Source organism: Oxyura jamaicensis, assembly GCF_011077185.1.
Source record: "Oxyura jamaicensis isolate SHBP4307 breed ruddy duck chromosome 5 unlocalized genomic scaffold, BPBGC_Ojam_1.0 oxy5_random_OJ106518, whole genome shotgun sequence".
Lineage (NCBI taxonomy): Eukaryota > Metazoa > Chordata > Aves > Anseriformes > Anatidae > Oxyura > Oxyura jamaicensis.
Window position 1 is genome coordinate 73,417 of NW_023303969.1, and position 27,861 is coordinate 101,277.

The 27,861-nt window shown below is 43.7% G+C and overlaps 2 protein-coding genes across 2 annotated transcripts in view; one reads left to right on the forward strand and one right to left on the reverse strand.

Moving 5' to 3' along the window:
- LOC118157413 (RAC-alpha serine/threonine-protein kinase) overlaps nucleotides 1-6,603 on the forward strand; it is a 72,606-nt gene extending 66,003 nt beyond the window's left edge. Inside the window, exons 13-14 of the mRNA XM_035311723.1 lie at nucleotides 4,236-4,338; nucleotides 4,986-6,603. Coding sequence (XP_035167614.1) covers nucleotides 4,236-4,338; nucleotides 4,986-5,065 — 183 coding nt within the window. The 3' untranslated portion in view covers nucleotides 5,066-6,603. The remainder of the gene's footprint in view (nucleotides 1-4,235; nucleotides 4,339-4,985) is intronic.
- Nucleotides 6,604-23,095: 16,492 nt separating this feature from the next.
- On the reverse strand, nucleotides 23,096-25,209 carry LOC118157415 (apoptosis regulatory protein Siva-like). Its single transcript, XM_035311725.1, has 4 exons — nucleotides 25,050-25,209; nucleotides 24,717-24,917; nucleotides 23,800-23,956; nucleotides 23,096-23,334 (listed from the first exon to the last, which is right to left on the reverse strand). Exons 1-4 carry the CDS (start codon nucleotides 25,165-25,167, stop codon nucleotides 23,277-23,279), a joined length of 534 nt encoding a protein of 177 aa, XP_035167616.1. The 5' UTR covers nucleotides 25,168-25,209; the 3' UTR covers nucleotides 23,096-23,276.
- Nucleotides 25,210-27,861: the final 2,652 nt, after the last annotated feature.

A 27,861-nucleotide genomic window follows, 5' to 3' on the forward strand; every position in this document is an offset into this window, starting at 1 on the left:
GAAGCAGAAGTGGAACACTGCTTGTTCCCTCTGTTTTTCCTGTCTTGAATGGTGAAATACGACTGAATTCAGCAGGCAAAAGGAAGCGAAGGCCTATGCATCAAGTCAAACCTAGCATACATATATTTTTGGTCATTGATGTGAAGTGGCTGCACTTGGTGGTGTTTTGCATCAGTTTTCCTTGAGACCCGCTGAGTTTGTAGGCATTCCAACGAGAGAGACTGAGATGGGAGAGACCTGTCCCTTTAGCACGAGTGACACCAGTTGTCTCTGTCGCTCTGTCCCTTCATTCACAGGTAACTTCACGCACTCCTCCAAGATGTCTTGGTGCTTTCAGGGGGTCCTGCTGTGTTCCTCTCCCATTTGATTCTCACCAGCCACGTTCTGCATAGCACTCACACGAAGTGCAGCTAACCAAAGCTTGGGTCTGGTGATTCAAGGCTCCCACCTACTGACACTGTGATCTCAGCCTTCCCTCATTTCCTTCCTTCCCCCTGCACCCCCATATGGTACCTGATTTAGTTTAATCTCTAAGAACAGTTTAGTTCTCCCTCCAGTTGCTGGAAGCAGGTAAGAAACATAGCAGAAAATGAGTTTTGAATTTTTCCTAAAACTAATACAGCACAGATTTCGTTGACTTAGAAGTCAGAACAATGCCACAGCTTTCCGTATTGCGGTGGAAGAACTGTCCGGTGCTTTCCTATTACTGAGAGTTCTCTGTTTCCTTCTTGGTCACTCCTTCACAGATTTGTATGGCTAAAGGAAAGTGAAAAATGAGAAAATGGCTTTTTGTGCCCTGAAAGCGTATGTAGCATTTAGACCTCCGTCCTTTCAAAGTATCCCTTCAGAGAGAGCTGCATGCAGCCAGGAGGTAGATATGGGCAGGAGGGAATTGTGAGGACTTCTTCCAATATAATGTAAAAAGTATATCTGAATTACTGTTCTAAGCCATGGGTTATCCCCTTTTTCACCCAGCTGGCACACTGCAAAACCCCCAGGTATTTAGTTTAAGGTTAAAAGTTGGTAACAGGGTTCAGGTATTTTCCGTGGTTACTTGCTAACAGTATGATGGTAGTCCTGCTTCCCTGAATGGAGGAGAAATCACACAAGCCGGAGGCAACTTATTTATCTGTGTGATTGAGGAAGCCTTCATAAAATATCCCACTGTAGTACTGACTCAGATTGCTGTGGAAATTACCAGGAAATTGCAAATGTTGAGCATTTTGGAGAAAATAGCATGCTAAGTGAGCCTGCTTCTGCCTTTGGCCTATACAGGGAGGCCAGATTCTGGTTTTGCTCCTGTCCCGTTAGGTGCACCTGTGATCGGATGTAAACTGTTAGCTATCGTAGAAATAACCATGCTGTGTCAATGAAGATATTTCAGAAAGCCTGTGAGTAATTGCTGCCGGAGTTCTGGGTGGTCCGAGGAGGATCTTGCTGTATTTACCTGAAGTGCGGTGTCATGGAAAAAATCAGGATTTTGTCAGCTGCCCAGAGGTGTTCGTGTGCTAAGCTTGGTTACCCGCTACCTCCAGATAACAGCGGACGTGTTTGTGAGCATGGGCTTGGGGTAATCAAGAACACTTACTTTGTAATTAGGCTTTTTGGAAACGTAGTGTAGCTGTGAATTACGAGCAGTTCTGAATAACCGGGGCTGTCCCAGGAATTGAAAATATTCATTAGGCCAGCCTGGAAAAGTGTTGCGATTTGTCTCTGCTATAAAGAAAGGTGCAATTTAATTTGCAGTCTTTTGCCCACATTCAATTGAAACGTACACAATGAGATTTTAATCACGTGTTGTTTTTGCCTTGTCTTTTTTGCCTCTTAAACCAACATAAGCCTGCGGGTGTCAAGCTGGTCTGCAGCAGTGGGAGGCTACAGGTGGCACCTCTCTGCCAGTTGAACTGCAGAGCTCTTGCGCTGACAGCTTTTCAGTAAAGCACCATATTTGCTTGGTAAAGCCAGCATTATAGCTTTCTGCGGCTTCCCCTCTGTTTCCAGCTTCATGTTCTGAATTTGACAGCCAGGAAAAGAATTTTGTCTTGTGGGTGCATCATAATCTCTCTCAAATTGCTTTTAACAGATCCTAAAATAAAAGGAAAAAACGACAGAGGCAGCGCTTGCCCGTTACACACGCCTTGAGACTTAGGGCTGCCGCTCCCAGTCCTTCTGACGTGCGCAGTTCAGGTGTCTGCTGCAGTGCCCGAGTCCTAAATCACTCTGTGCTGCGCACAGCGAGCTACAGCAACTGGGAGCGTGGCGGGTGCCAAAACCCCCGTTAGCTTAAAAGGGCAGAGAGCTTCGGATCCGCACGCACGCAGCTCGTCAAAAACATACCGAGGTTCCCTGTAAGGAACAGGCTGCTGCAAGGAGAAAGGGAATGGAGTTAAAATGTGAAAGAAATAATACTCGTCCCCAACGGGGCTTTTAGACATCATATGCAGATTTGACTTGAGAATAGTGTTATTAACATTATAATGCACAGCGTTCCCGCTTCAGGAGGACTGTGAGGCTCGGAGTGACTGGTGGCTTTGGGATATCCTGTTTCCTTTTCCTTTTTAAATTCAGGACATAAAGGACCTATTTTTTGATTATTTCTTTACAGGAATATTTTCCAGGCTCCTTTGAGGCATACTTGGGAACAGAATAATTAGCAATTAGAAAAAAAAGTATGGATGTATACTGTAATTTGGCTTGCTTATAGTAAAGTTAGGATTTTTATGTCCCTTATTTTTTAAAGATCGGTTTAAAACTGTGGAATGTTTCTTTGTATTTGGAAATAGCACCATATGTGTAGATCACACTTCTTAAAGGCTTTAAATTGAACATGAAGGAGCTGTATTGTAGTGTTTGAAAGACAGGACAACGCTCTGTCAGGTGCTCTCAAAAAAAAAAAAGTGATAGGGAGCCTGAAGGTAGTGATTTTCTTAGCTGTCTTGCCAAGCAAACGATTCTCCAGGTCTAAGTTGGTGGAAAGGTTGGAGGTGGGGAGATGTTTCATACACCCAGGGTTTGCTGATGGTTTGCTTGTCTTGTGTCAGCGTCGTTCTGATTTCTGTCAGAGCAGGAGCACAAGTCTCAGGGTCACGGCTTAATTCCAGCCGGAGCAGTTTACCATTTGCTTAGATAAACTTCTCCCTGCGGTTTCAGCTTGGAAGCCATACACTTCCTCAATCACGCTCCTAAATTGTTGCCTGGTGTGGCCGCGTGCTATTAAAAGATGGCCACGTTTAACCCCAGCGGTGGGCGAGCGGCAGCCCAGTGCCGAGCACTATGCGTGTCCTCTGTGGGAGGGCGAGGAGCCGTGTCTGCCTTCTGCTTCCAGCCTGTCGTGCAGCGGGGAAGGTGAGCGAGCTCTGAATCCCAGCTCCTTTGCCCTCCAAAGCTGTCCGTGTTCCAGCTCTGTGCATCTGCGCGCAGCCAGCCCTGCCGCCCCGCTTCCCAGGCTGCCGCCTCCTCCGGCCCCAGCCAAGCAGCTCAGCTCCATCTGGAGCGCCTGTTGCCGGCGCTTGCCTGCGTGCACGGGGATGATTTCTCGCCCTTCTGCCCATGCAAGTTTCAAGAATAGGATGCAAACAGTGCCCTAACAAGAGGAGGATGTTACTGCATGCTTTTTTTTTGTAAACACTCCAGTTTTTCTAAGTTTAGAGTGGATCTGAAACTACTTTTGGGGGACCTGGAGCACAATGCTTGATGTTGCTGCTGCTGTGTCCTAAATTCTGCCAAGCAGGTCCAGTCTTCTGCACATGCTCTGAGTGCATGGAGAAGGCAGCTCTGGAGCTTGAGCTTTCTTGGGAACGTTACCAGCCTTATGATGATGTGTGAGGCTAGCTGATCAGTTTGGTAGTGCTGAACACGATTCTTATGCGTTTTCATCCTCAGTTGGAAATCAGACTAGATGCAGCCTACAATTTACATCTAATTAGGTAGGGAAACGGTATCTGCTATTAATTTTAAACATTTATATGCATGTTATTCATTACTTGAAGCAACATTAGGAGTGTCAGATTTTCTTTCTGCAATTAAATTCTAGCAGCAAAATGCCTTAAACGACCAATAAGCAGGATGTGCCCACCTAGCCTTACTGTATACTATTTTTTTATGGACTAAGGTTTTTTTTATGTTCAAAAACATACAAAAAGCCACTCTAGCTTATAACTCTACTTCAGAGCGTACCTGTTTCAAACAGTACTTTAAGAACGTCTAAACAGACAGTATTTTTCTATTTTTTGCAGCTTGTACCTCCGTTTAAGCCACAAGTTACATCTGAAACAGACACAAGATACTTTGATGAAGAATTTACAGCACAGATGATTACAATCACTCCACCTGACCAAGGTAAACTTTTCCCAAATGTTTCTCACTGCGTCCTCCAGACGACCAGAAATAATTTGCTGCTAGGTCATCCAGTCTCTTAGAACATACAGAAAAACATCCATTTCAACTCTTCCACATGTTTTTCCTGCTAGGGAAATGAAAAACCCGTTTTAGAGTATATTGATGTCATTTGTACTGTTGTCTTCAAAATCTGGATAGTCTCCTGTTGGAAAAAAAAAAATCTGTTCATGAGCTTTGCATGTGTACATCTGTTCACACACTGGTGTATGTGCAGGCAGTCGGTTGAGTATGGGGTAATGTCCATATTCAATCAAAATATTTTTCATGCTGACGGAGCATGTTCAATACTTTGAAATAGCAATTGCCAGAGATTCAAACACTGAACATGAATTTGAGCAATGCAACCCCTGGCAATTTCAAATGGACATCCAAACAGCGGAATGCATATACAACAACCGGAATTTTCTGATGCCCATTGAATGGGGCGAGATTTCAGACTTGCTGTGTCTTTATCCTTTCAAGTTGTGGAAGAGAAAAGCAAGCAATGCTGAATTTTCTGAGAGCTTTATTGTGCATTACTGTTTGTTTATGTACAATAAAAAGGTTACAAATGTTGCTTAATGCCTTTTTTTTCCCCCATTTTTCAGATGACAGCATGGATTGTATAGATAATGAGAGAAGACCTCATTTTCCTCAGTTCTCCTATTCAGCCAGTGGAACCGCTTAATATTTTGCAATGTTTTCCCGTTCAGAAACAAAACAGACTGCATTTTGGGGACCTTACTTCAATGGACACTAGAGAACTTTCTATATTATCTGAATTACAAACTGTGTTTGTATTACTATTTAGATGAATTTGTAGGAAGCCTCACAGATTCTGTATTTAAAACAATTCTTTGATGCATTTTTGAGAAGGAAAATGAATCCATTCTTAAAGTATTACGTCAAGGCTTTTATGCTGAATGGTGTTTTTACGAATATACACCAAAACTGTTTACTTTAGAATTAATTAAGGTATTCAACATATCATCAACTCTGACCAGAAAATCCCCTTATTTTATTTATTTCATACAGTTCATTATCTAAATATAGAATCTGCACTCTGAACAATTAGATTTATATAGGAAGATATAAGACTTTAGTAGCTAGTGCAATAATATAAGCAACAAAGTGAACAAACTCTGGAGGGTTAAGGTTCAAACTCATTTTGGACAGCAGTGAAATGTCATCCAGCTCCAGAAAACCACCTATAGGAACAGCATTAATGGCCTCAGTGAGGTAAATCAAAAAGCAAGAGTTATTTTTGTTATAACATCTGCTACAAGACATTACATATCAAACTGAATCCAGTGGAATCTAGTCCAATGCTACATCGTACAGATGAGTATTCCGTGCAAGACAGTGCATTTAATTATTCCATTTGCGTAGAGTTTAGGAATACTTCATAGGATTGGCTTCTCAGAACATAGAAAATGCTTACTTTACCAATCTAATATGAAATGCAACAACACAGAATCACCCACCTGCACCACTGTATACAAATACCATACAGGTCTAAGTGAGAAATCGTCTTTACGAGTGAGTCAACCAGACAAAAGTACATTTTGGCACTGAAGTAATGACTTGTTGCCGCTTTTTTTTTTATGGAAAGATATATGAATATATATAAACACTTAATGATTTTTTGCATCATGCCAGATCATTTCCTCTTTCTTGAGTGTGCATTAAAGGTATCAGCTGACAGTTCATGGTGCCTTCTCACTCTTGAAGATTCACTTTAACAGTGTTTCCCATGTATAAAAAAAAAACCTAGGTTGAAACTTCATATGTGTTTGAATAATAATGGTGTTCAAAAAGTGAATTTTTTTTTCATTTTTAATCTTAGTGGAAAAATTCCCCACACCCTGTTTTTGTTGTATCATGTTTCTTTGTAATTTTCATAAAAGCAGTCTTATTCTGTCTCTCCTGCGAATGAATTTATTCCATTGTAGGTTGCGTTCTCTTAAATTGCTTATTTTTTGTTTTTCATTCTCTTGACTGTATAAAAATGATGACATGTACTGCAGTTAACTAGCATTTATTTTTTTTTATTTGAAAGGGAGTATGTTATGAATACCCTTGCTTCCCCTTTCCACCAGAAACTGCTGTGTTTGCACAGAGAACCCATCATCTTGACTTTTTTTTTTAACAACATTCAACTTTAGTATTTTTACTTATGATATGAAAGTTTCCCTCCAAATACTTAAATAAAAATTGCTTTAACAAGTTAGGTTCTTATTTATTGTGGTAGGAAACTTCCGAAGCTGTAGATACAACGTTCACTCCAGTTACTAGCCTGTGAAGTGTGCACGTCTTTGAGAGATTTAAGTTGTTTCATCTCTGTGCTGATCATAATGCAAAGACAATTTTGGAAAATGTTTAAGAGAAATACACCCTGTTCCAGAAGTACATGGTCCTGAGGTGAATGAGGACAAGCCTCTATTTGCTGTCCTCCTGATGCCAGTGAGATTGTGTTACTGATGCCCTGATCTTCAAAGGTATTTCTATTCCAGTCACTCTGGCCAGTGTATAATAGATAATACTGCATTTCCTTTCTAGGGACTAGTATTAATCGCTTCTAGGAGCTAGTTACACAAGGCTGGAATCTCCTTTTTCAAACAAGAGTACAGAGGAAAAGGCAAGAAGATCCAAGAACAACTCTAGTGAGCTTCAAACTGAGCACAGAAGTGGCAACTGTAGTAAGCCATTAAATATCCAGAACGTTTCCGGGTTCAGGGAATAGGCTGTCATTCCCAGTAGAATTTACAGCACATTTAATGCAAAGATGGAAGGTGAAAGGAGCAATCTGTTTCTCTATAGAGGGTACCTTAAATTGATGCTGGACTGCCTATTCCCATTCTGCAGGTCTGATCTACCTCTTCTCCCTTTGCTTCTAAATCTTAATCCGAGTTTGCCAGCCCAGGGATGAAGTCCAAAGAACCCTTCTGCATGTCTACAAGCCCCGACAAGTTCTGAACTGACACACTTTGTGCATCCAAATATAGGCAACACAAATGAGCAAAGGTTACCATCATCTGCCCCAAGGAAAATCTGGTTTTCCAAGTGCAGGAACAGATGTGGATCAGGTTGTTCTGGTGAGGCTGATTTTGTCTCGGTATTTTTCTGTCAGTTGCTGCTATTGGATTTTTGTTCCATGTAAGATGGAGGTGGGGGGAATGGGGGTGGTTGAAAGGCTAAAAGATTCTAGGAATTTTAACAGCGTTAGCAACAGTGAACTGAGGGCCACACCTGAACGCAGTGGGGTCTTCTGGGTGTTATATCTCATTTCACCTGTGAATATTCAAAGCCTGTCATCTGTGGTTGAATATTTATCTGTTACAGCTGTCTACTGCAAACATAAAGCATGTTTTTTAAGTTTGGATTTAGCAGAGAAAACTAGTAGCTGTTTTCCATGCTGTTGTCCTTCCCTGTCACAAAAGTCTACGAACCATCTCATTCACCTCAGATTGCTTTCATATATCCAGCAACTGCTTAAATGTTGTACGTTCCTTTAGCTGTTTTATTTAAAACAAAACTCTCCAAACCATCTATGCTGCTCAGACCTCCTTGTTCTTCCCTTTGGTGCTGACAAATGTTAGCATGTTCTGGTGGTAGATGTTGCAGCAAGGATCATTGATCTGATGCTTTATTTTCTTTTTCACCATGTGTTCCTGTACTGAGTGTGACTCCTCCACTGGACCGTGCTACTGGTCCTCCTTTTTACAGCCTTCTCCCATGTTCGCTGTCAGTGTTTCTCCTCTACTGCTGCAATGCTGGTCTCAGTGTCTTCTAACCCCTATTTCTGTGCAGCCATTTTTGCCTTCAGTTTTTTACTTGTACGTGGGAGGAATGTCCCCCAAACATCTACTGAACTGTTCCCTTCCTTGAACTCATGCTTAAAACTCTCCTTGTTGTGATGGCAAGTCAGGTATCCTGGCTGGTCAAACGGACCTGTGCCATCTCCTGCCTTTTCCCTCTTTATTTTTTGTCTTGCGTCTAATCCTTGACCCCGAAGCATCTGCAGAGGTTAGGGTAGTTGAATCCCATTTTGAGGTGAAGATGGTGCCTCCTGAGCACTGTGCTGGGACAAACGCTATAACGTCTGCCTGCAGCACTTTGGTCATATGCGTGCACTGCAGCCCAGGAACTTGGTTGTAAACTCAGGCTGGGAGGAAAATGGGAAAAAGAAAACAACACAACCTTCGCAGCTGCAGGTAAGTACCGTGGCTCTCTGTGTGCCACTGAGGGCAGGCAGGAGACAAGGCCAGCTGAGTGCTGGTCAGCACAGACACTGCTGCTTGTGCTGTTTGGGGCTGAGAGGCTTTGGCCAAACCTGTGTGATTGTGCACATTCCACTTTGTGTTCTCCTGAGAAACCGAAACATCCACTGCAATCCCATCAGGCTTGGCAGGCTGTTTTCTCTTTAAACTGGGAGATGACCGCTGTGGTTTATGGCATCCAAAGTTCTGCACAAACTCTGACCTCTCACCTCCAAAGCAAAACAAACTGCTCTTTCTTCATTTTTCTTTGTGCATCATCATCTTTCCAGAAGGTAAGCTCTGCATGCTCCCCAGCTGCTGTGCTGCTCTCATGCAGGCCTGAAATACTCTGCTGTTTGAATTTGCTCCCAGTTTTCCAAACCATGGTGTTTTTTTTTGAGATTTGAGGTGAATTTTTTCCTTGATTATTTGAAATTGGGGGTGAAGTTCCTTGTATGTAGCTTGGATTGTTTACGTGCACTTAAATGATCAGTGCAAGAGTGCTGTACTCTTAATACTCGTGGTTCCTGAAAGAAAATCCTTGTCAGATAAAATAACCTTTTCTTTTTGACAAGCCTGTGCTAAGTGAGGTTTTATCTCCAGTAGCACAACTTGGGATGGTGGTCCAAAATTAGAGGTCCCAATGTATGGTGGGAACACAGACCCCAGGGAGATGGGGTTGCAGAAGAGAAGCTCGCAAGCAAAAAGCACCTGAGAGCATTGCACGGGGCTTCTGCCAGGAGTCTGGGAGTTGGTAAGTTCAGAGGAAGGTTGGATTTGCTTCACTTTGTCTAAAAGAGTTAGGGAGGTAAAAAACACATTTGAAGAAATGAGCCTATGTAAAAGGATCTTGTTTCTTCAGCGCTGCAAATGAGTGTGTTTGTCTTCCACTTCGAGCTCAATTTTCTTAATAACAGGGAGGTTAATTGCCACTAGAAGTAAAACGAAAAGAACATACAGTGCCTATAGCAAATGAGAGCTTATTATCCCAAATGCAGCTGAGTGTACAGACGTTTCGTAGTTCTGTCTAATGGAACATATGTTGCATTCTAATCAGGTGATGACTGGTTGCTCTGTGTCTGAAATCATTTTAACAAAGCCATTTTATTACAGTAGTCCCTGCGTGCTTTTTTTCTCTTCCTCCTCTTTATTTGTTTAGTTGTTTACTGCTGGTCGCCCTCCTGGTGTTGTGGGCATGGTGGGTCCTCTGTTGAGGACCAGATGAAGGACTTTGTATGGGAAAACACTTCTCTGTGTTTTTTCAGAGTGCTTGTAGCTCTGGTGTTTTTCCTTCACTGAAGCATTGCTTCACGTGGTTGTGCTGCTGCTCACTACCTCTTTCCCTAGAGATGGACTTTGTGAACATCCTCCTGTGTTAAATGTAAGCCCAGTGATCTGGTTTTTATTTTTTTTTCACACTGTTTCTTCCTGTCTTCTGTCACATCGTTGTCCCTGCTTGTATTTTGCATCTTCCTTGGGTCTCTGAGTTTGTTTCAAGAAGCTAAGCACAGATCTCACAGACTGCGGATGAGGTATTTTCAGAACTCTGAGGGTCTTTACAGTTCTGCATTTTTTTAAGTTACATGCTCACCCTGCAGCAGGTACTAAAACTATTTTGAGAACAAGAGTGAAAATTCATCACAGAAACAGATGAGAAACACAACTTAAGAAATTAATTTTTCTCTGAATTTGAGAGCCCACACTTCAGTGAAAGAGGTTCTTTGTGCATTTTTCTCTGGTGTGTATTTGTACCTCAGGACTGACAAGACCTCTATGCTACTTTCATGAAAGTCTGTGTGACCGAGCACCATCCTTGCTTTGGATGCTCCCAGTAGTACAAATCACCTGTTTTTTATCATTTTACTTTGTTGCTGGTGCTGGTCATCCCAAGTTCACTGTAATTACTGATTTAAGCAAAGTATGGATCTTTGTTAAACTCACGCACGTTTTATTGCGTTATGGTTGGAGATTTTTTTTGCGGGTAGTTGTCCCAGGGGTATGAGAAGTACGCTGTACCTAGCACGTTGTTACTCACCAAGCTGGAGCTTGTCAGAGCAGCCCTCTAAAGCAGGAGCACCAATACTTGCCCTTGCGTTGCTTAAGCTGGCTGCAGGCAGGTGGGATGCTCGATAGTCCTTCCTGGCATAATGCAGTGAATTATGGAGAGAAAACCTTAACAGACATTTGCACTTTGAAGTGAGGGAGGATGTCTGCTTTGCAGGAGTTGCAATCGAGCAGGACCCTCTGGCTGTTTCTGACAGGCTGCATTAGCAGGATCGCCACCAGTTACTTCCATCCCTGCTTGGATGTGGAGCTTGCAGCTGTTTCTTTCCGCAGTGCCATGCCCCAGATATCTCCATCCCTTTAATGCTTTGTTCACCTATCTGATGCAGGTCACTCACAAGTTCTCGTGCAGGCTGCGGCTGCCAGCTCCCTGAAGGTGCCTTGCACCCCGAGCTTTGCAGCTGTACCCCACAGATTTCCAGATGCTTCCAGTTCTCTGACTGCTCTTGAAAATGGCAGCTTGATTTACAGTGCCTGACGTAACCGACTCCAGCAGCTCTCTGCATTTCAGCAGTGCCTCAGGAGCCCACGAATGTCTGAGGGCAAGGTCTGTGCTGCTCCTTAGCCTGTTTTTATTGTTTATTATTTATTTATTTAAATTCAACGAAGTGCGAATCTGATGTTGAAGGACAACTACAACGCCTTTTCCCACACATAGGCCTGGCCTGGCCGCTTTTCTAAATGATAGATGAACTTTCCTACTGTTTGATAAATTGATGAGATTATTTTATAGAATGTATTGATGTAGCAAAAGACCAGAACACTTGCCGTTTTGTGACTTTTATCAATGAAAATAGAGTAACACTATTTTTAAGGCAGTTGCAGCATATAGTAGGCTTTCCATGTATTTTTTTTTTGATAATCCTGGGGAAATGAAGCTAACCAGGAAGCCAGGAATACCTGGTGACAATCCGGTAACAAGCATGAAATGAAACTGAATGAAAGCAGAGGGAAGGTGCAACTGCAGGCTGCAAAGTTGCAGAGGAAGGGAAATATAAGAAAGCAAAACAGAATGTACTTATGTACAGTGGTGAGGTTGTCATAAATTTAATGTGTAACCAAGATAAAAGGAACAAACTTAGTGTCTCCCTTTACTTGATTGTAAAACCTGAAATTACATTACCTTTCCAGAGTTTTACTTTCTGTGCTCATTTGCTCAGCTGTTAAGGAAGCAGAGATCAAAGGTGGCTGTGTATTATTTAAAATGGCCTTCCTTTGATTTGTCCTGTTTTATGCCAGTGAACAGCTCATTGAGTTGTGATGAAGGTGATGCTTCCTGCATCACCCAGTGGTTTTCCAGGTAACTTAAAGAAACTTGTCATTTCTGTGCCATCTTCTGTATCTGTCAGAGGTGGGAAAGGACAGAGACTGACCGATGAAGTTCCTGTGTGAGGCGGCGCTGCCTGCGGTTCCTCTGTGCAAAGCAGTCACCTCATCTTTCCTTTAAGATCAGCGCTGGTAACTCAGTTTTTGTTAGCAATCTCCAACAGGTTCAGCTGAAATTCGCACAGTACCAAGACGCATGTGTGTGCATGTGCAAGTAGCATATGATATGGGTACACAGACTGGTGGAGGCCCCGAGCAGTCGAGAGCTGCTAGAGAGGAAGGCTGTAACAGCACAAAGAAGCTTCCAACTCCCCATCTGGAAAAATCCCCCACAGGAGCACAGGCAATGGCAATGCCATCTGTCTGGCTTCGGGAGAGCAGATCTCCTCTCTTGGGAGCAGAAAAAAGCTGGCACATGGAGGTGGGCTTTCACTTCCCCGCCGCACTGAGCCTGGATGCAGATTGCTGTGCCTTACCTACAAAGACCAGGCCCCACTGTTCTGTACCCTCTCCCCATTCACCTACTTTTAAGTCAGTTTTGTTTGAATCCCCATTCTCTTCATTGTGCCTTTTGATGTTTTCCTTCTCACACTGTCCTTCCCATCTCTCTGCAGCAGACAAGAATCTTTTTCCCCTCTTTCCCCCTGCCTTCATTCATTCTTTGTTATGCCGCCTTAGCCTGTTTCAGACCTTCTGCAGTCCCTTCTAGCGGGTGTGTTAAGAACTGACAGTATCTCTTAATTTAAATAATTATTTGTTTCTTGGGTGGTATCCTGATGCTGCTCCTCAGGTCACTACAGAGACTTCAGAAACCCAACATACAGCTATGCTCCATTTCAAACGGTACTAAGAAGCTGCAACACTCTTTCCTTCATCTCTCAGACAGGTGTGGATGGAATGACCGAAGGAGTTAGGGCAGTTATGGCCTGTGGTGCACGACTTCCTTCCCCCATTAACACTACCTGGTACGGCGTACGGACTGGAAGAAAGCCCTAGCTGTAGTTTCCAGTGGGGTCAGGGCTACGTCTGCTGCCTCTCTGGGCATAGGGACTTTCCTAGAAGACACACAATACTGAAGTCAGCAGAGTACTTGGCTCTAAGTATTCAGCTCTACCCGTGCTCAAGCAATAAATCTTAATTTTACATTAGGTAAACTGAACTTTTGTCACCTGTCCCAAACCTACCTTACACTCTCTATACACCTACATCCTCAGGCTTTCCTGTAGAAACATGACCTCTTGGCATGCAGTACTGGCCCAACCAAAGCAAAGAGCGCTTCTCCCCTTGAGTTTTAAAATTACTTCCTCCTCTTCCTGGTATTTTAAGTATTAACTCTGTTGTTAATCCACAACTAGAAATGACTAGGGCAGGAAGAAGAGATAACTGCCTTACACCTTTTGTCATTTGCTCCTTTTTCTTTAGTAGAATTAGAATAGAGTTGCTTTAAAAGAACTCTGGTCATCCCTCACTGCACAGCATCCATTTCTGTTCCAGGGTATCCCTAAGCTGTGTGATCTTCCACCTGGTAAACATAACAAATCTGGGAAAAGCAAACCCGACCATTTCTCAGTCCTTTATCTAGCTTATCTTTTCATTGTAGTAAGAAGTACAGTTTAACATATCCAGGGTGCTATATCAAGCTGCACTTAAATCCCTGATAAGACACTGACTTAAAGTCTCAGCTGGAAGACATTTACTTAGCATCATAGAATGGTTTGGGTTGGAAGGGACATTAAAGATCACCCAGTTCCAACCCCTGCCACGGGCAGGGGTGCCACCCACTAGATCAGGCCCTCCAACCTGTTCCGTATTCTCTTTAACTCTTTAAAATTCTCATAAACTCTTAAGAACTCTCTAAAATCTGGGAAACTAACACCAACCTTCTTCGCCATGTTCAAGTTCACTGTCTCGGGCTGCAGCCTGCACATCCTAAAACCAATTTAATCCTCTCTTCTAGTGGTGTGAAAGGCCGGCAGTCTGACTCAAAAAAAAAAAAAAAAAAAAAAAAAAAGTTAAACCCTTGAAACAGAAGACTTAATCATGCCCTTTCCCACCCTAGTTATGGGAATGACTGATGCTTTCTGTCTTTGGCGCCCATTCCTCATTGTCCCCTGGGTACCCACTGGTGTCATTTTCGAAGAGAAACCATGGGGAAGTCCTGACAGGCAGCTCTGGGGAAATTGCCCAGAGGCAAGGGAAAATTCAACACCCTGTTCCTGAATGATACTGTCCCAGTTACCCTGCTTGGCTCCAGCCAGTCTAGAGATGAGCTTCAAAATAGAATCAAGATAATACATCGTCTTGATTGTCTATCTATTGTGTCTTGATGTGCCCTCCCCATTTAGGCAGCTAAGTGAAATACAAACATAGGGACTCCGTAAATTCTTCTGTGAATGGTCTCAGGTAAAATGCTCAGCCAAAGCAATGGTTATCGTTAAACAAACAACGACAATAGTAGAGCATAACAAATTACACGCAGGACCAGATCCTCAGCTGTGTAGCTCTATTTGCTCAATGACACGGGGCTGGTTTACACCTGTAGAAAAGCCGATCCTTTGGGCTCTCTGTTAGTACACGCAGTTACCTGCTACAAAACCAACACGGAATCCACGCTATCCCCTTGATAAAACTTGAAGTGGTCTTGTAGCTTGCTAAATGCTGAATGAAATGAGGCTTTGTAGCATTTGCAAAAGAACAGTAAATGGTAGCAAATCTCTCAATAAATATACAACATAATCAAGAATATATCCACAGCTCAGCAAACCAGACTAAAACAACTGAAATAAAATACTGCTGGAGACAGGTTTAAATATAGACTAACACAAGAGCACGTGAAGAGCAGTTCTACTGCTGGGGCAAACTATCTCAGTAATACGAAATACCACGGGGAACGTGCCAGAATAGTTTGCTGTAACAACCAACAACAACCCTCCCAACCTACTGACTTTTTTTGTAGTTAATGGTAAATCTTTGTGCAATCTAGTATTTCAAAAGCATTCTGAACAAGAATGAAACTTTAGAGCACATTACATTAAAATAAGCATCAAAATAATGATCTTACATTTATGTCACACCTTCCAAGAAGCTCAGTTCACAGCACTTTCACTTGTGTGGCATCTGACCAGATTGTCAAAAACCATTCTTAACCGAGTGCTGCAGGGTACTATAACTTAAGTGATTCATACATGCAGCTGTTGGAACTGCTTGTTGGGTTGTGAAAAAACTCGCAGTGCCAAGTGCTGATCTAAGAGAACTCAGATCTCCATCAGCCCTCTTGGCTCTGAGTAGTTAGTGAACAACAGATGGTAGCAGGAGTTAAGCAAACTACGAAAATATTCTGAGCGGAGGTATAAAGTTAAAATCCTTGCAAGAACTGAAATTCTCAGGAAATACAGAGAGCAAATGTTGAGGTTTGAACTAGTTTTCATGTGCAAGTGATGTACGCCACTAAAAACATTAAAAGGTAGTCTCAGTTCCGAAGCACTCGTTATCAAAGTTTTCATTTAACTCGGATAGAAGAGCCTGCCCGTGAAATTCTTACTCCAGAAATTTCAGATAAAGCTCCAAGTCACGACTCTTGCATACTAAGCTGTGATTGCACTGTAAAACAGCTGAAGACAATACCTGGCATTCCAGAAAAGATCAAAGAACCAGAAATGACATCGTTTGGCAGCAGATTACAAACACCATCAGCAATGAACGGACAGCATCACGAGCTCAGCTGGCCTCTTCATCAGGAAAAGGGACAGAACTACAGCAACAGAAAGAAAAATTAATAGTGTTGAAGTGGACAGAAGTGCAGGAGTCATTGCTGTATCAGCACAAAATGGACAGAGCGGGTAGACGACGTATGAGGAAATGCAGGGTTATAGCAATGATTATAAACATGAATATGTCAGTCTATGAAAACACACAGAGTAAATAAAGGGTAGGAGACTTGTGCTAGTGAAGAAGGAAATCCCCCCTAATTTGGTTTACAGTAAATTCTAGTTCTCAGTCTCACTAAGACGCTGCACTCATTAGGCAAAGACCCAAAACAATTCAGGAAGATCTCAAAGGTATTTTCAGGACTTAGAGTTGCTGTTGAACAGTGCTAATATGAACTAAGTACTATTCTATAGAGCTTCTTTACTTTACTCCATATAATTGCTGAATTAGAATTCATGTCAAAATCTGACCCATCTAAACACACAAGTATCTTGAACCAGCTCCTTAAGTAGTAACCATCACCGTGACTGCAGCCAACTGAAAGCAAGTTCTCTCATTTTCAGAGAAGTGAAGATTTCTAGAACAACCTCAAATTAAACCACTCAGCTGAATTTGAAACATTATGAAGAAAGTGTTTGAGCTTTCTTCTTTTAACATTTTAGTGAGGAGACTGTGAAAATTTGCACATTGAATACACTTTCAGACGTATGTTTTACTATACCGCAATAATTCCTTACAGCGTTCCTCCAAAACAAGTACCATCCCAGGTTTCTAACCTTATTTTTTACTGGCTTTAAAAACATTTTCCAATCTAGTTTGCGGCAGTAAATAATCTTGGTATCATTGAAAGAGAAATCAGAACAATTAGATTACTCATTTAGCAAGCTATTACTCAGTGCAAGAAAGCGTGGGAGAATCAAGCTCCTAAAATGAAACTTGCTGGGACTGAGATACAGAAACTAATGCATTTATGTATATAAGCTGTTTGGTTGAAAATTTATCAATTTCTATAGGCTCAGGAACCTGCATTCTGCAAAGTCCTGCACTCTACAGCACAACACACCAAAACACAGAAGGATATGGGTAATTTTCATCATACGAGTAGTTCTAGCAGAGTAAACAGGATGCAAGAGTGGACATACTCAGACCACATATCCTTTTACCAGTTCCTCATTTCTGAGAGATATCAGTAATCAACGCATAGAAGAATGGAGCAGGTCAAAGAGTGTCAGAGGGTTTCACCAGTACTGTAAATTCTTCAGTCTTCAAAAGCACCACATGTGAAGAGTCAGCCTTACAATCCTAAAACATTAGTGCCTGTGACAGCCTGCGAAGGCCGCAGACGTGCCCTGTTGTGCAACGGAAGTAGCCAGGCTTCCTGCCTGCCTCTGCACTGCGGGGTCTTCGGGATGAGGAAAGCCTCTGTGCGGAACGGCACCTCTGGATCTCATGCCCAGAACCACGCTGGCTCTGCTCTCGCTCACGCTGCCCACCTGGTCTGTGGCTCACGTGCACCCTGCCCACTGGGACACCCAGCTCCTGCCCTGCAGAGCTCACCCGCACTGTTCCCGGGCTGGTGCCAGCCAGGGGCTTGCTATGGGTCTGCTCTGCCCCATCACCTAGGTCAGTAGTGGAGGTGTTCAATGTTCAACAGCAGCAGCTCCAGCAGCAAGTCCCAGGGAATGCTGCTGTTGGCATTTGCCTTGCTTGTCCCAGCCCTCTGTGTCTGAGAGTTCAGTGAACTTTCCACCCACCTTGTCATTCATGTGTCCAAACTGCACCTCTCCTATTCTGCTTTCCACAAGAGCGCTTTGGGGACTGCTGCATGCCTTTCTAACATCAAGGTAAATGACGCTGCTTCCTCTCCTCTCATCCAGTGCTGCTCATCTCATCACAAAAGGCAGTTAAGCTTGGTCAGACTAATTTGCCCTTGATAAATCCATGTTGATTGCTCCCAGTTGTGTTCTTAACCTTTCTGTGTCTGGACATAGCGCTGGACGCAGCTTTGTGAGGATTCACTCAGTAACCTTTCCACAGACTTCGGTCACACTGACCAGCCCGTAGTTCCTCAAATTGTTCTCTTTGAAGAATGGCACAAACCTTCATCTTTCTGCAATCATCAGGACCATTCCCCAGGTAGCACTGCCTTCCAAAGATGATGGCCTGCAGCTTCGTAGTGACGCTGTCCTCCTCACTCTGCACCCTCTGGTACATTTCCAAACACAGCTTCACACTCCTGCCACTGGCACAACTGTCACGTCCTTGAGAAGCAACTTGTGTGTGATGTTAATTTAACGAAGATGTGGAATGTGATGCAAGGTCGTAGTTTTTTTTCCTTTAAAAACAAAAACAACAACAACAACAAAAAAACAACAAAAAAAAACAACTTGCATATTGCCTGGCATATGCATAAATAATAAATGTGTTTTATGATACTGACACCTTAAAATTTAAAGAAAAAAAATTGTTAATTCATGTTTATGCACATACATTACAGTTTGCTTTCGTCTTTGTAGACAGCAAGAAGGTGAGTTTCATCGTGAATTTCAGGCTATATTTAACTACTACTATTTTGGATAAACTATTATTTTGTAAATATCTGCTTTGGACCTACGGATTTATAAGGCGGGCATTTAAAGGCAAAACAAAAGAAAAATAAAACTGTCAGCACAATTATAACGGTATGGATCAAACTGTAAGGGCTACAAAGGGAACTTTGGCAAAAATCTACTCAAAAGTAGCGAAGTGATGCCACCTTGTGGATATAGCGCGAAACTTCTGAAAAGGCGAGAAAACACGGCCGTTCGTTCGTCCCGAGGCTGATCAGGTTAAAGCCGACTTCTGCTCAGGGAGCCTCAGGCGATTTTCAGAACTTGACTGCAGATTTAAGCGCATGTGTCTGTAGAGCAGATCGAGACACCGCCTGGTGGACCGGCGGTGATTTTTACATCGCTGTGCGGGTTTATCAAGTAGGTAACTGGCCTCGCTACCTGCAAGTGGGTTTGTCCGGGAAAGAAGCAGAAACACCCATTTCTTACAGAAAATAACAAATGAGATGAGAATTGTGATTTCAGCTATTACACTTGAATAAAGCAATGTAAGAAAATAGAATTAAAGAAATCCTGACGTTTAAAATAAATCCTGCAACCATAAGATCTTTAAGCAATAACCACCTCTGTGAGAGGTATGCAATAAAATGTCTTGTCACTAGGTTTTAGTGGAAATTACAACCATGAGATCTAAACTTGTAATAAAAATGTAATCATTTGATTCCAGGAGCTGAGGACTTTCCTTAAGGGAAAAACAAAACAAAACTAAAACAAACCTTACAAAATAACAAACGCCCAGAGAATATGGCAGTAACAAATATCATTAAAACTTGTATTACAATGGTAGCAGCTCAAAATCCAATCAACTGTAGGGAGCATATTTCAACATTTTTACAAATAACTATATAAAAGAAAGCTATTGGTATAGCTGTGATAGTCCTTAAAACATTATAAATACCTAGCAACTATCTGATCCCTCACTGTATAACAATTTTATTAACATAAAATGGAATGTAACATTTAGAGTAATTGTATTCTTATTTTCTATCTATAAGCAGAGTTGGTCTTTGAGTTACACTGCTTCTATTTATTTTTTAAACTAGCATTAACACTTTTTGAAGCCTCTTGGCTACTTTTAATAGGTTAACCAATTTATTTCAATATGAACAAAACAATACTCAAAGCTTTGCTGCCTTCTCCTGGAAGAACCAGCATGGAAAAACCATAAAGAGTGGAAGAAACAGCATAAGGAACCTAAGTATACACGGTCAGTCTTAGCCTTATCTGTCCTCATGCAAAAGCCTGAAGGAGGAATAAAAGATGGACGAGTCTGCCACCAAACCCACACGTTTCACATCTACAAAACAGTGATACCCAAAGTTTGCCTATACGACCCGTATGGGTTTTGTTCTTCCCATTGGTAGACTGCTTCCGTTGGATGGTTTGAGGTTTGTTCCCGCTCCAGGACAACCTCACACATTTCTATGACAGCTTGGGATCTCAGCTTGATGGGAAACTTAGCAAACATAGCACAGAAACAAAGCGTTGGCCAATCCTAATCAGATGAGTTTGCTCCCTTTTAGACATCAGATTGGGTTCTCTGAGATTTACTTCACCAGTAATGATAGACAGGCCTTAAAAGAAGTTCTGCTTCCATCCCCCAAAACCTTACTGTAGGATATTTTCACCCATCCATACGCTAGCTCCTCAACTAATCCCCTTTCCTCTGAACGCCACGAAAACTTTTAGTTTTAGTACTTTGCACTGAAGAGGAGGGGAAGAACAAAACAGCAAAGCACAGGATAAAAGAACATCTTCCTGCCCAGTTAATAGAACAGATGATTTCTTTGGCTCTACCACGTAGTCCACTGAGTACACAACATACAGTTCTGTGACCAGTGACAGACAACAAGGCCTTGTGAATAGACATTAACAAGACAAAGGAAAAAAAGCTTGGACATCTCTCCCTTTCACAGTTTCTTGTTGTTGCTGTTGTTGTTTTTTTAAGGCAAGACAAAAACTGAAAACCAGTCCCCAGTCCTACCTCTGACTGTTCATCTAAGAACTGCAAAACAAGAGCTGGAGCTTTCCTCAGTAATGAAGCTTTGGGAAATACAAGCCCATGAGAAGCAGTTTTTCACACCTTCTGAATCCAGACAAGCACAGGAATTGGTAACCACTAAAAAACTTTTCTTACACACATGATGCACAACCCCAATGCAAGAGCATCCCTACTCCTCCCAGTCTCTCACCAGTCTCTTCCTGACTCTACTCTTCCTGCTTTTTTCTTCTACCAGCTCCTCAGTCTGATGAGCAAACACCTTCCAAAGGGCCAGGCTAGAGGATAATACAAGTTTAAGCCACAAATTCCATGTCATTGGTTTAGAGAAGACAGCTTTATGTGAAATACAGTAGTGACTGAGCCAAAAAACATATCAACTTCTCTGAAACACAAATCATTTGTAAACAACAAGGCTCTTCTCTCCAGGAGCCTGGAAGCAAAACAGTGCTTTCAGTCTCTCACTCTCCAGAGAATGAAAAAAAAAAACAACAACACAGAAACACACTTAAAGGTTTCAGTTTGAAAAATACGCTGGAGTGAAAAACATTTTTGTTCACTGCTTAGAGCTTCAAATGAAGCAAAGCCAAGTTTTAAAATTGTTTCCCCAAACTAGCATTTAAACACGGTAGCTTCAGATTCCTCCCATTCACAAAACTCAGCTTTGTGTTCAATGATTACCATAGGAACAATGTTGTTGCCTGCCCTGTGATCCTGACAACCGGGGACTGCACCAGAGTGCCGCCGTCATTCCGAATCTATGATAGCTTTGAAAGAATAGATAACGCCATGGGATTACTACAGACTGACAAATCCTTTCACTACTAGCTCACCCAACCGACTTAAACTGCCCGTGCTGCAGCTTGTTTGCTTGCTTTAGAGGTGGAAACGAGGCGCATTTTACAGTTGTTCCAGGCTGCAGTAACAACTAGTAAGCTCTCTCCCATTCCAGCTGGCTACAAAGTATGCGGAACGAGGAAACGTAGCACCAGCCAGGCTACGGTAGCAGCACAATCCCCCCCGGGCACCCTAGAGGGCGCAAGGATGTTACAGTGTCACTACAGGTACAGAGGCATCGCTCCCTGCCTAGCGAGAATGGCAGCCCACGCCGCGTTGTGGCTGACAGACCCAAAGCCCCGCTACGTGCACCTCGAGGTGCTGCTGCTCAGTGGCAGCTAACGTCCCACCTGGTTGTGCTCACCGGTCCGGTTGGTGAGCTGCGGTATTTGCTCTGAAACTGAAGATTTGCAGCATGGAGTCTCCAGGGGGATGTTACTGCAGCCGTTCTGTGCTTTAAAGGGGCTTGTAAGAAAGCCAGAGAGAGACTTTTTATAAGTACATGTAGTAACAGGACAAGGGGTTACGGCTTTACACTAAAAGAGGGTACATTTACATCAGGTATAAGGAAGAAATTATTCATGCTGAGGCCCTGGCACAGGCTGCCCAGAGAAGCTGTGGCTGCCCCATCCCTGGAGGCGTTCAAGGCTAGGCTGGATGGGGCTTTGGGCAGTCTGGGTTGGTGGGGGGTGTCCCTGCCCATGGCAGGGGGTTGGAACTGGGTGGGCTTTAAGGTCCCTTCCAACCTAAGCCATTCCCTGATGTTATGATTCTTTTTCAACAGCTCCCCATGAGACAAATACATCTCTCAACTGAGCTAGCATTGCAAGGGCCTTCGAGGTTCTTCAAACAGAAGTTGCTATAGTGGTTAGAAAGAGGTAAGAAAGTTACTTCTTGCAAAACAGACTAATGACAGTTGAGAAGACAGGGAAGCAAAAGTGATAGGCCTTGTTTTAGAAATTCAAGGCAAGTAATAAGGGAAAATGGAGCTTTAGCTCAAAGTAATATTAGGATCTTGTTCTTTCCCAAATCTGTCATTTATTTTTCCCTGTATCCACTTAAGTCATCCTTTTACTAAGATAAAGGCCATTTAGGTTTGTAGCTGGTTCACAAGATGAAAGGTCTGGTCAGTTTTGTTTTCTTAATGTAGCAAAATAGTAAAAGAAAATTACTGGGGGGGGGGAGGTTTCCAGTAGTACTTAATGACAGTCATACCCCTACAGCACAAACAATACTAAGCAAACTGGTCTCTGCTATGTCAGGAAAGGAAAATGAGGAATGCTCGTGTGTGGAGGCGCATCCTTGAGTGCTGACCATTTCTCAGACCCCTATAGATGAGCTATTTCTAGTGGGTATTCAGGACAGTATTAAGTGTACAATAGAGATGATCAAGTCATACAAATGAGCTGCTTTCTATGCAAGTGACTTAGTAAGGAAGGTACAGCAAAATTAGTCTTTGACACTACACTCTCGGAGAAGTGTTGGCTTTCCATTTGCACTCAAAAGCTTTAGCACCAGTGTTCTTCCCTATCAAAGAAGGGATAGAAATAATTAAAACTATTCAAGTTGCCAGTAATCATAAAATGGTTGTGACAGTTTATGAAAATTTAACCAGATATTGGCATACTCTCTATTAGGAGAAGTCTTCAGGCATGACTGATAGTCCAAATTAGCTCATAAACAAAAGGTTGTGTGTCCAGAACAGATTTACACTCACCTGGAAGCACAAGAGGAGCAAATTATTTCTATTCTGATCCATAAAAGGGGTGTCCTGACATGAGCAGCAGAGAGAAACTGAATAGATATTTGGAATTCTCTATAACACAAGGAATACCAGTTAAGAGCACAAAGTAGTCCCTTCTAGATAGACATATCACAAATGGGGGGACAAAGCAGAAAGTTGACTCAAAATAATCTAGACATCCTCAAAATATAAAAGTTTATTTAGCTACAATATTAAAAAGTACAATATAAAGATATAAAACATAGAAATTCCATAATTAATTCACATGCTAAAAGGATTAATTGATCAGCCATAAGGAAGAGACTTCATGAATTTTACGGACATCTTAGCCCTGAGGGCTATTTCATCAGGTTTCAGACTTGAAATATTGAACAACCATTGCAGAGAACTTGCTCACCAACATCACCATAACTAGGAGAAAAAAGAAAAAAAGAAAACCAGATAAACAAAGTCAGTGTCTACTGCTTTTGGAACATAAAGAATGCCATCCTATTCTATTAGCAACTGTAACCACAGGACTCCAACACACTTTCTTTACATCACAGATTTGTTAATAATAGTGTCCAAAACTTAAGATGACTCCTTTATAGTGTATTTATTCGTCACTGGCTAGCATACTTTTCTGGTGAAAAAGCAAGAGGAACATTTGCCTCCTAGATCATTTAAATTAGAAGCTGAACTAAACTTGTACTAAGACTGATTAGACAACTTCACACAAGCACTTTATTTCTCATGCTTCAGACAGTTTTACTGCTCCTAATTCAATAACCAAAGAGTTTAAGTCAATTGGATGCATGAGCTAGGTAACTGCTGGGACTTCATAAGCTACAACCGATGTTCAGAGTTACAAGTTTGAGAAGTTCAAAAGGCACTTACTCAATTACTGAGCACAAAGAACAGGTGACTGTGTTACAGCAGCTGCAGAGCCTGCTGCAGCTCTGGCATACGAACCGGTCACACTGCGAGCACGCTTCCTTGACATCGGCAGTTCTTACACACGACGAGCAGGCTTTGGAAACTCCCACTGGCGGAACTGCTTGGAAAAGATGCAATTAAGTAGATAAGTACTTTATAGCAAAATGGAGAAAGAACCTGAAAACTCTAAGAATTGCAAGAGCACGGTGTCTCTGCTGGATATTACAGCTACAGGTAGCAGCGCGTTGAAAAACACAACTGCTTACCCCATTATTGGCTTATCCCCCCACTCCTCTTAATGGAGAGATCACTTAGACAGTAACAAGCAAACCACACCTGAAACCATTTCCAAAGATCATCTAATTCCAATGACCCTGCCACGGGCAGGGGCACCTCACAGAATCATTAAGGTTGGAAAAGACCTCCAAGATCATCTAGTCCAACCATCGCCCTACCAGCAATGTCACCCACTAAACCATGTCCCTAAGCACCACGTCCAACCTCTCCTTGAATACCCCCAGGGACGGTGACTCCAGCACCTCCCTGGGAATCCCATTCCAGTGCTTGACTGCTCTTTTTGAGGAGAAAAGTCTCCAAATTTCCAATCTGAACCTCCCCTGGCACAATTGAAGGCCATTCCCTCTAGTCCTGTCACTAGGTACCTGTGACGGAGGCCGACCCCCAGCTCCCCACACCTTCCTTTCGGGCAGTTGCAGAGAGCAATGAGGTCTCCCCTGAGCCTCCTCTTCCCCAGACCAAACACCCCCAGCCACTCCTCACAGGACTTGTGCTCCAGGCCCCTCACCAGCCTCGTAGCCCCTCTCTGGACACACTCCATGGCTCCAAACCCACCCCTCTACCCCCGGGCCCCCACTCACCGTTCTCCGTGCCGGCCGCGCTCCTCAGCAGCCTCCCGTCGTGCCCGATGCGCAGCTGCCCGCTCCAGCGCCGCCCGGGGCCGGCGGCCGGGCCCTGTCCGTCGGGCTGCGTTGAGCGGCCGGCAGCGGGCCGGGGGAGCGGGCTCCAGGCGCCCTCAGAACACGCCTGGGCGCCCCTGAAGAGCAGCCGCCGGGTGCGCTCTGCCGCGGGACACGAGATGAGCGTTACCGGCGGCGCCACTCAGCCCTCCGGGGGGCTCTGAGGGAACGGGACGGTGTAGTTCTCCCCCACCTCCCATCCCCCGCATGCCTTTACCGCCCGCCCCGTCTCACCGAAGATCTCCCTGCGGAGCTCCTCGGCCCGCACCCCGCGGCTCAGCTCCCGCAGCCCCACACGGGTCTTCAGCTGCAGCGGCGCCACCTCCCCGAAGGGGCAGGAGCGCTTCGGCATGGCGGCCGGGCCCCCCCCCCCCTTCCCCGCCGGCCCGGCCCGTAACGGCGGCTCCCGCCCGCCAACCGCCGCCGCCGCCGCTCCCCGCCAATGGCGACGCGAGGAGAGGGAGATTGACGGGAGGAGGCGGGACTTGCGCCTGAGGGGAGCGGGCGGGACGCGCTCGCCGTGAGGGGAGTTGCCGCTGCCGGGTTCTGAGGGCTGGGGGCTGCGCCCCGGCGGGAGCCGATCGGTTCTGCCGAGCCCTTCTGGCAGTCAAACCCTCGGGTTTCCGGCCCCTCCGTGCCTGGCCAGGGGGCGTGGGAGCTGCCGGGGGGCTGCGCCACCCGCAGGCTCCGTCAGCGCGCCTCAGGTCGCCTCCCACACACTTCCAAAGTTTTTGTTGTTGTGGAAAGCACCGCAACGCCAGCAAGGCTTGGGGGTGTGGATTTCTCGATAAATCCTCCTTCCTCGCTGGCTGTTTTGGACTCATCTACCTACGTAAATGTCGTGTGTGTCACAGTTGTTTACAGCTTCAAGTAGTTCCTCCTTAAGCTGCTTCCTAAAGCTGTATCAGTCCAAATGCTGTAGAACTACCAAAAACGTGCACAAACACAAGAATTTACTGTTTTGAAATGAGGTCTGAGAGCCTCAGGCTGGTCGGAGACTCTCAGTTCCCCAGGTTAAACATGTAGGGCCACCAGGCTGGGCTCAGTCGGATCCCAGAGGCTGCTGCTCAGTTTCACTAAAATCTCCAAGTTTTCTAGTACTTGCTGCTTTCGCTGTTTGATGTGGAAATAATTCAGTTAATTTCCTATTAAGCTGGCTGCAGCAATGTACTTATTTTGTAGCTTAAGTGCCACATCCAAAGCCAAGTAGCAGTCAGTGTAGGAGGGGGTTCTGCACTGATGAACAAAACCATGCTTCCTTCCAGTAGCTGCTGCCTGTAGTAGAAGCTACAGTTGTAATGCACAACATTGTAATTCACGAAAATACCTTCCACACTGCAAGGTCTGGCTCCTGCCACACACAGCTGCAAAGATTTATACTTTGGCCTTTTCTGTATGTACTTCTGAATATGTGCTTGAACACGTTCTACAGAAAATTTTTCATTACTTGTGGAAACTCATGGTCTTTTCTTTATCTCTCAGGAATTTGCTTTGTAAATAATCTTTAAATATATGCCCTGGTGTCCCTGAAGCTCTCTGAGGCACATGAGTGAGCGGAAATGTAAACTGGCTCAGACCGTGCCCCGCCAGGACAGAGAGCACTAGGCCACACACGGTTCATTAACATGGCAAAAGATGGAGCTCAGCTGCCTGCAGACTGGATGAGACACAAAGAACAACGTTAAAAGCGCTGTTCTGCCTGCAGTGCTCCGAAACTCTGATCTGCGGATATGAAATAGATTTGAAAGTGAGCAGCATGTGCTGTAGTGGCACTGCTGGAGCTGTCAAGGAAGAGGAAATTTAAGGACAGTTTCTCTGAGGGCTGTTACATTTGCAGACTGCCACCACCACCCCGCTGCAGGGCAAACGCAGAAATCTGATTGCCACTGAGTCACCTGCGGGTGTTGACAACTCCTTTTTAATTGCTCTGCAAGCCTCAACCTTAATAACATCAGTTACTGATCAGATATTTCCTATTTGTGAGAGCTACTAAGGCAAAATAATTTTGTTTTGCCTGTATCAATGTATCTTAGCATCCTATAGGGAGGGAATTGGTTCACCTGCCGGTCTGTTGACTTGCTACCCAACAGGATGATTCCCGGTATTTTATTAATGCCATAGTATTAAGCCTTGAGGAAGATCCACTGGTGTTTTGGAAGTAGAAAAAAGGCTGAGATCTGATCTGGCAAAGACTGCTGGCACTGAGCATTCATGAAAATTAATGCTGACAATTTCCCAGGTTATTTGTAGAGATTGTGTGTTGTTACACAGCTTCTGAATAGGAAAAAGAAGCCCAAACAAATCCCAAACCACTAATGGCAATTGTGAAATATGATAATTTTGGTTTATCCTCGAAAACATGTTTGTAAAAGGAAGCAGAGAATAAAAATGACAACATTTTTCTTGCTACTTTGCTTCTCCCGTGCCTGTGTGAATATTACAGACAAATTGTCTGGTTGATAGCTTTCTCTCTTATAGAACAAAGAAAAATTGCATTTCAAATTTTCAATAGCTTCCATTTCCAGCAAGCAAATTTGAAGAGCAAAATGGACTGGGCTGTGCTCACTAACTCTGTCTCTTCTAATACTCCATTTCTACCAGTGCTTCAGTGAAGTTGGGGCACACACAGGAGGATTCTGGCCACAGTTTAACTTCAAGGCTTCTTCTACCAGTTTAGAGACTAGAAACTTTCTGAGCCCAAATTTACCTTTGGATCTTAATGCTTCATAGTTGTCAGTAAGCGCCTTCATCGTGAATCTGGCCAGTCCTCATCTCAAAACTGATAATATTTAATTTCTTCTTTGGTCCAGCAAGATGTACAACTTTGCAAAATGTTATTAAAAACCAAACCAATCATTTTCTGTACCTCTCAGTCCCTAACGTCCTTTCTGAAGGAGGGTGGCCAGCGCTCCAGCTGTGAACATGCTTTGTATCCGGGCAGCATAAGCCTAAGGATGTTTTTTTTTTGGCCCTTTCCCTAATAATTCCTAACATCTAATTGATCATGGTGATTACTGCTTAAGAACTAAACCGATGTTTTCACTGA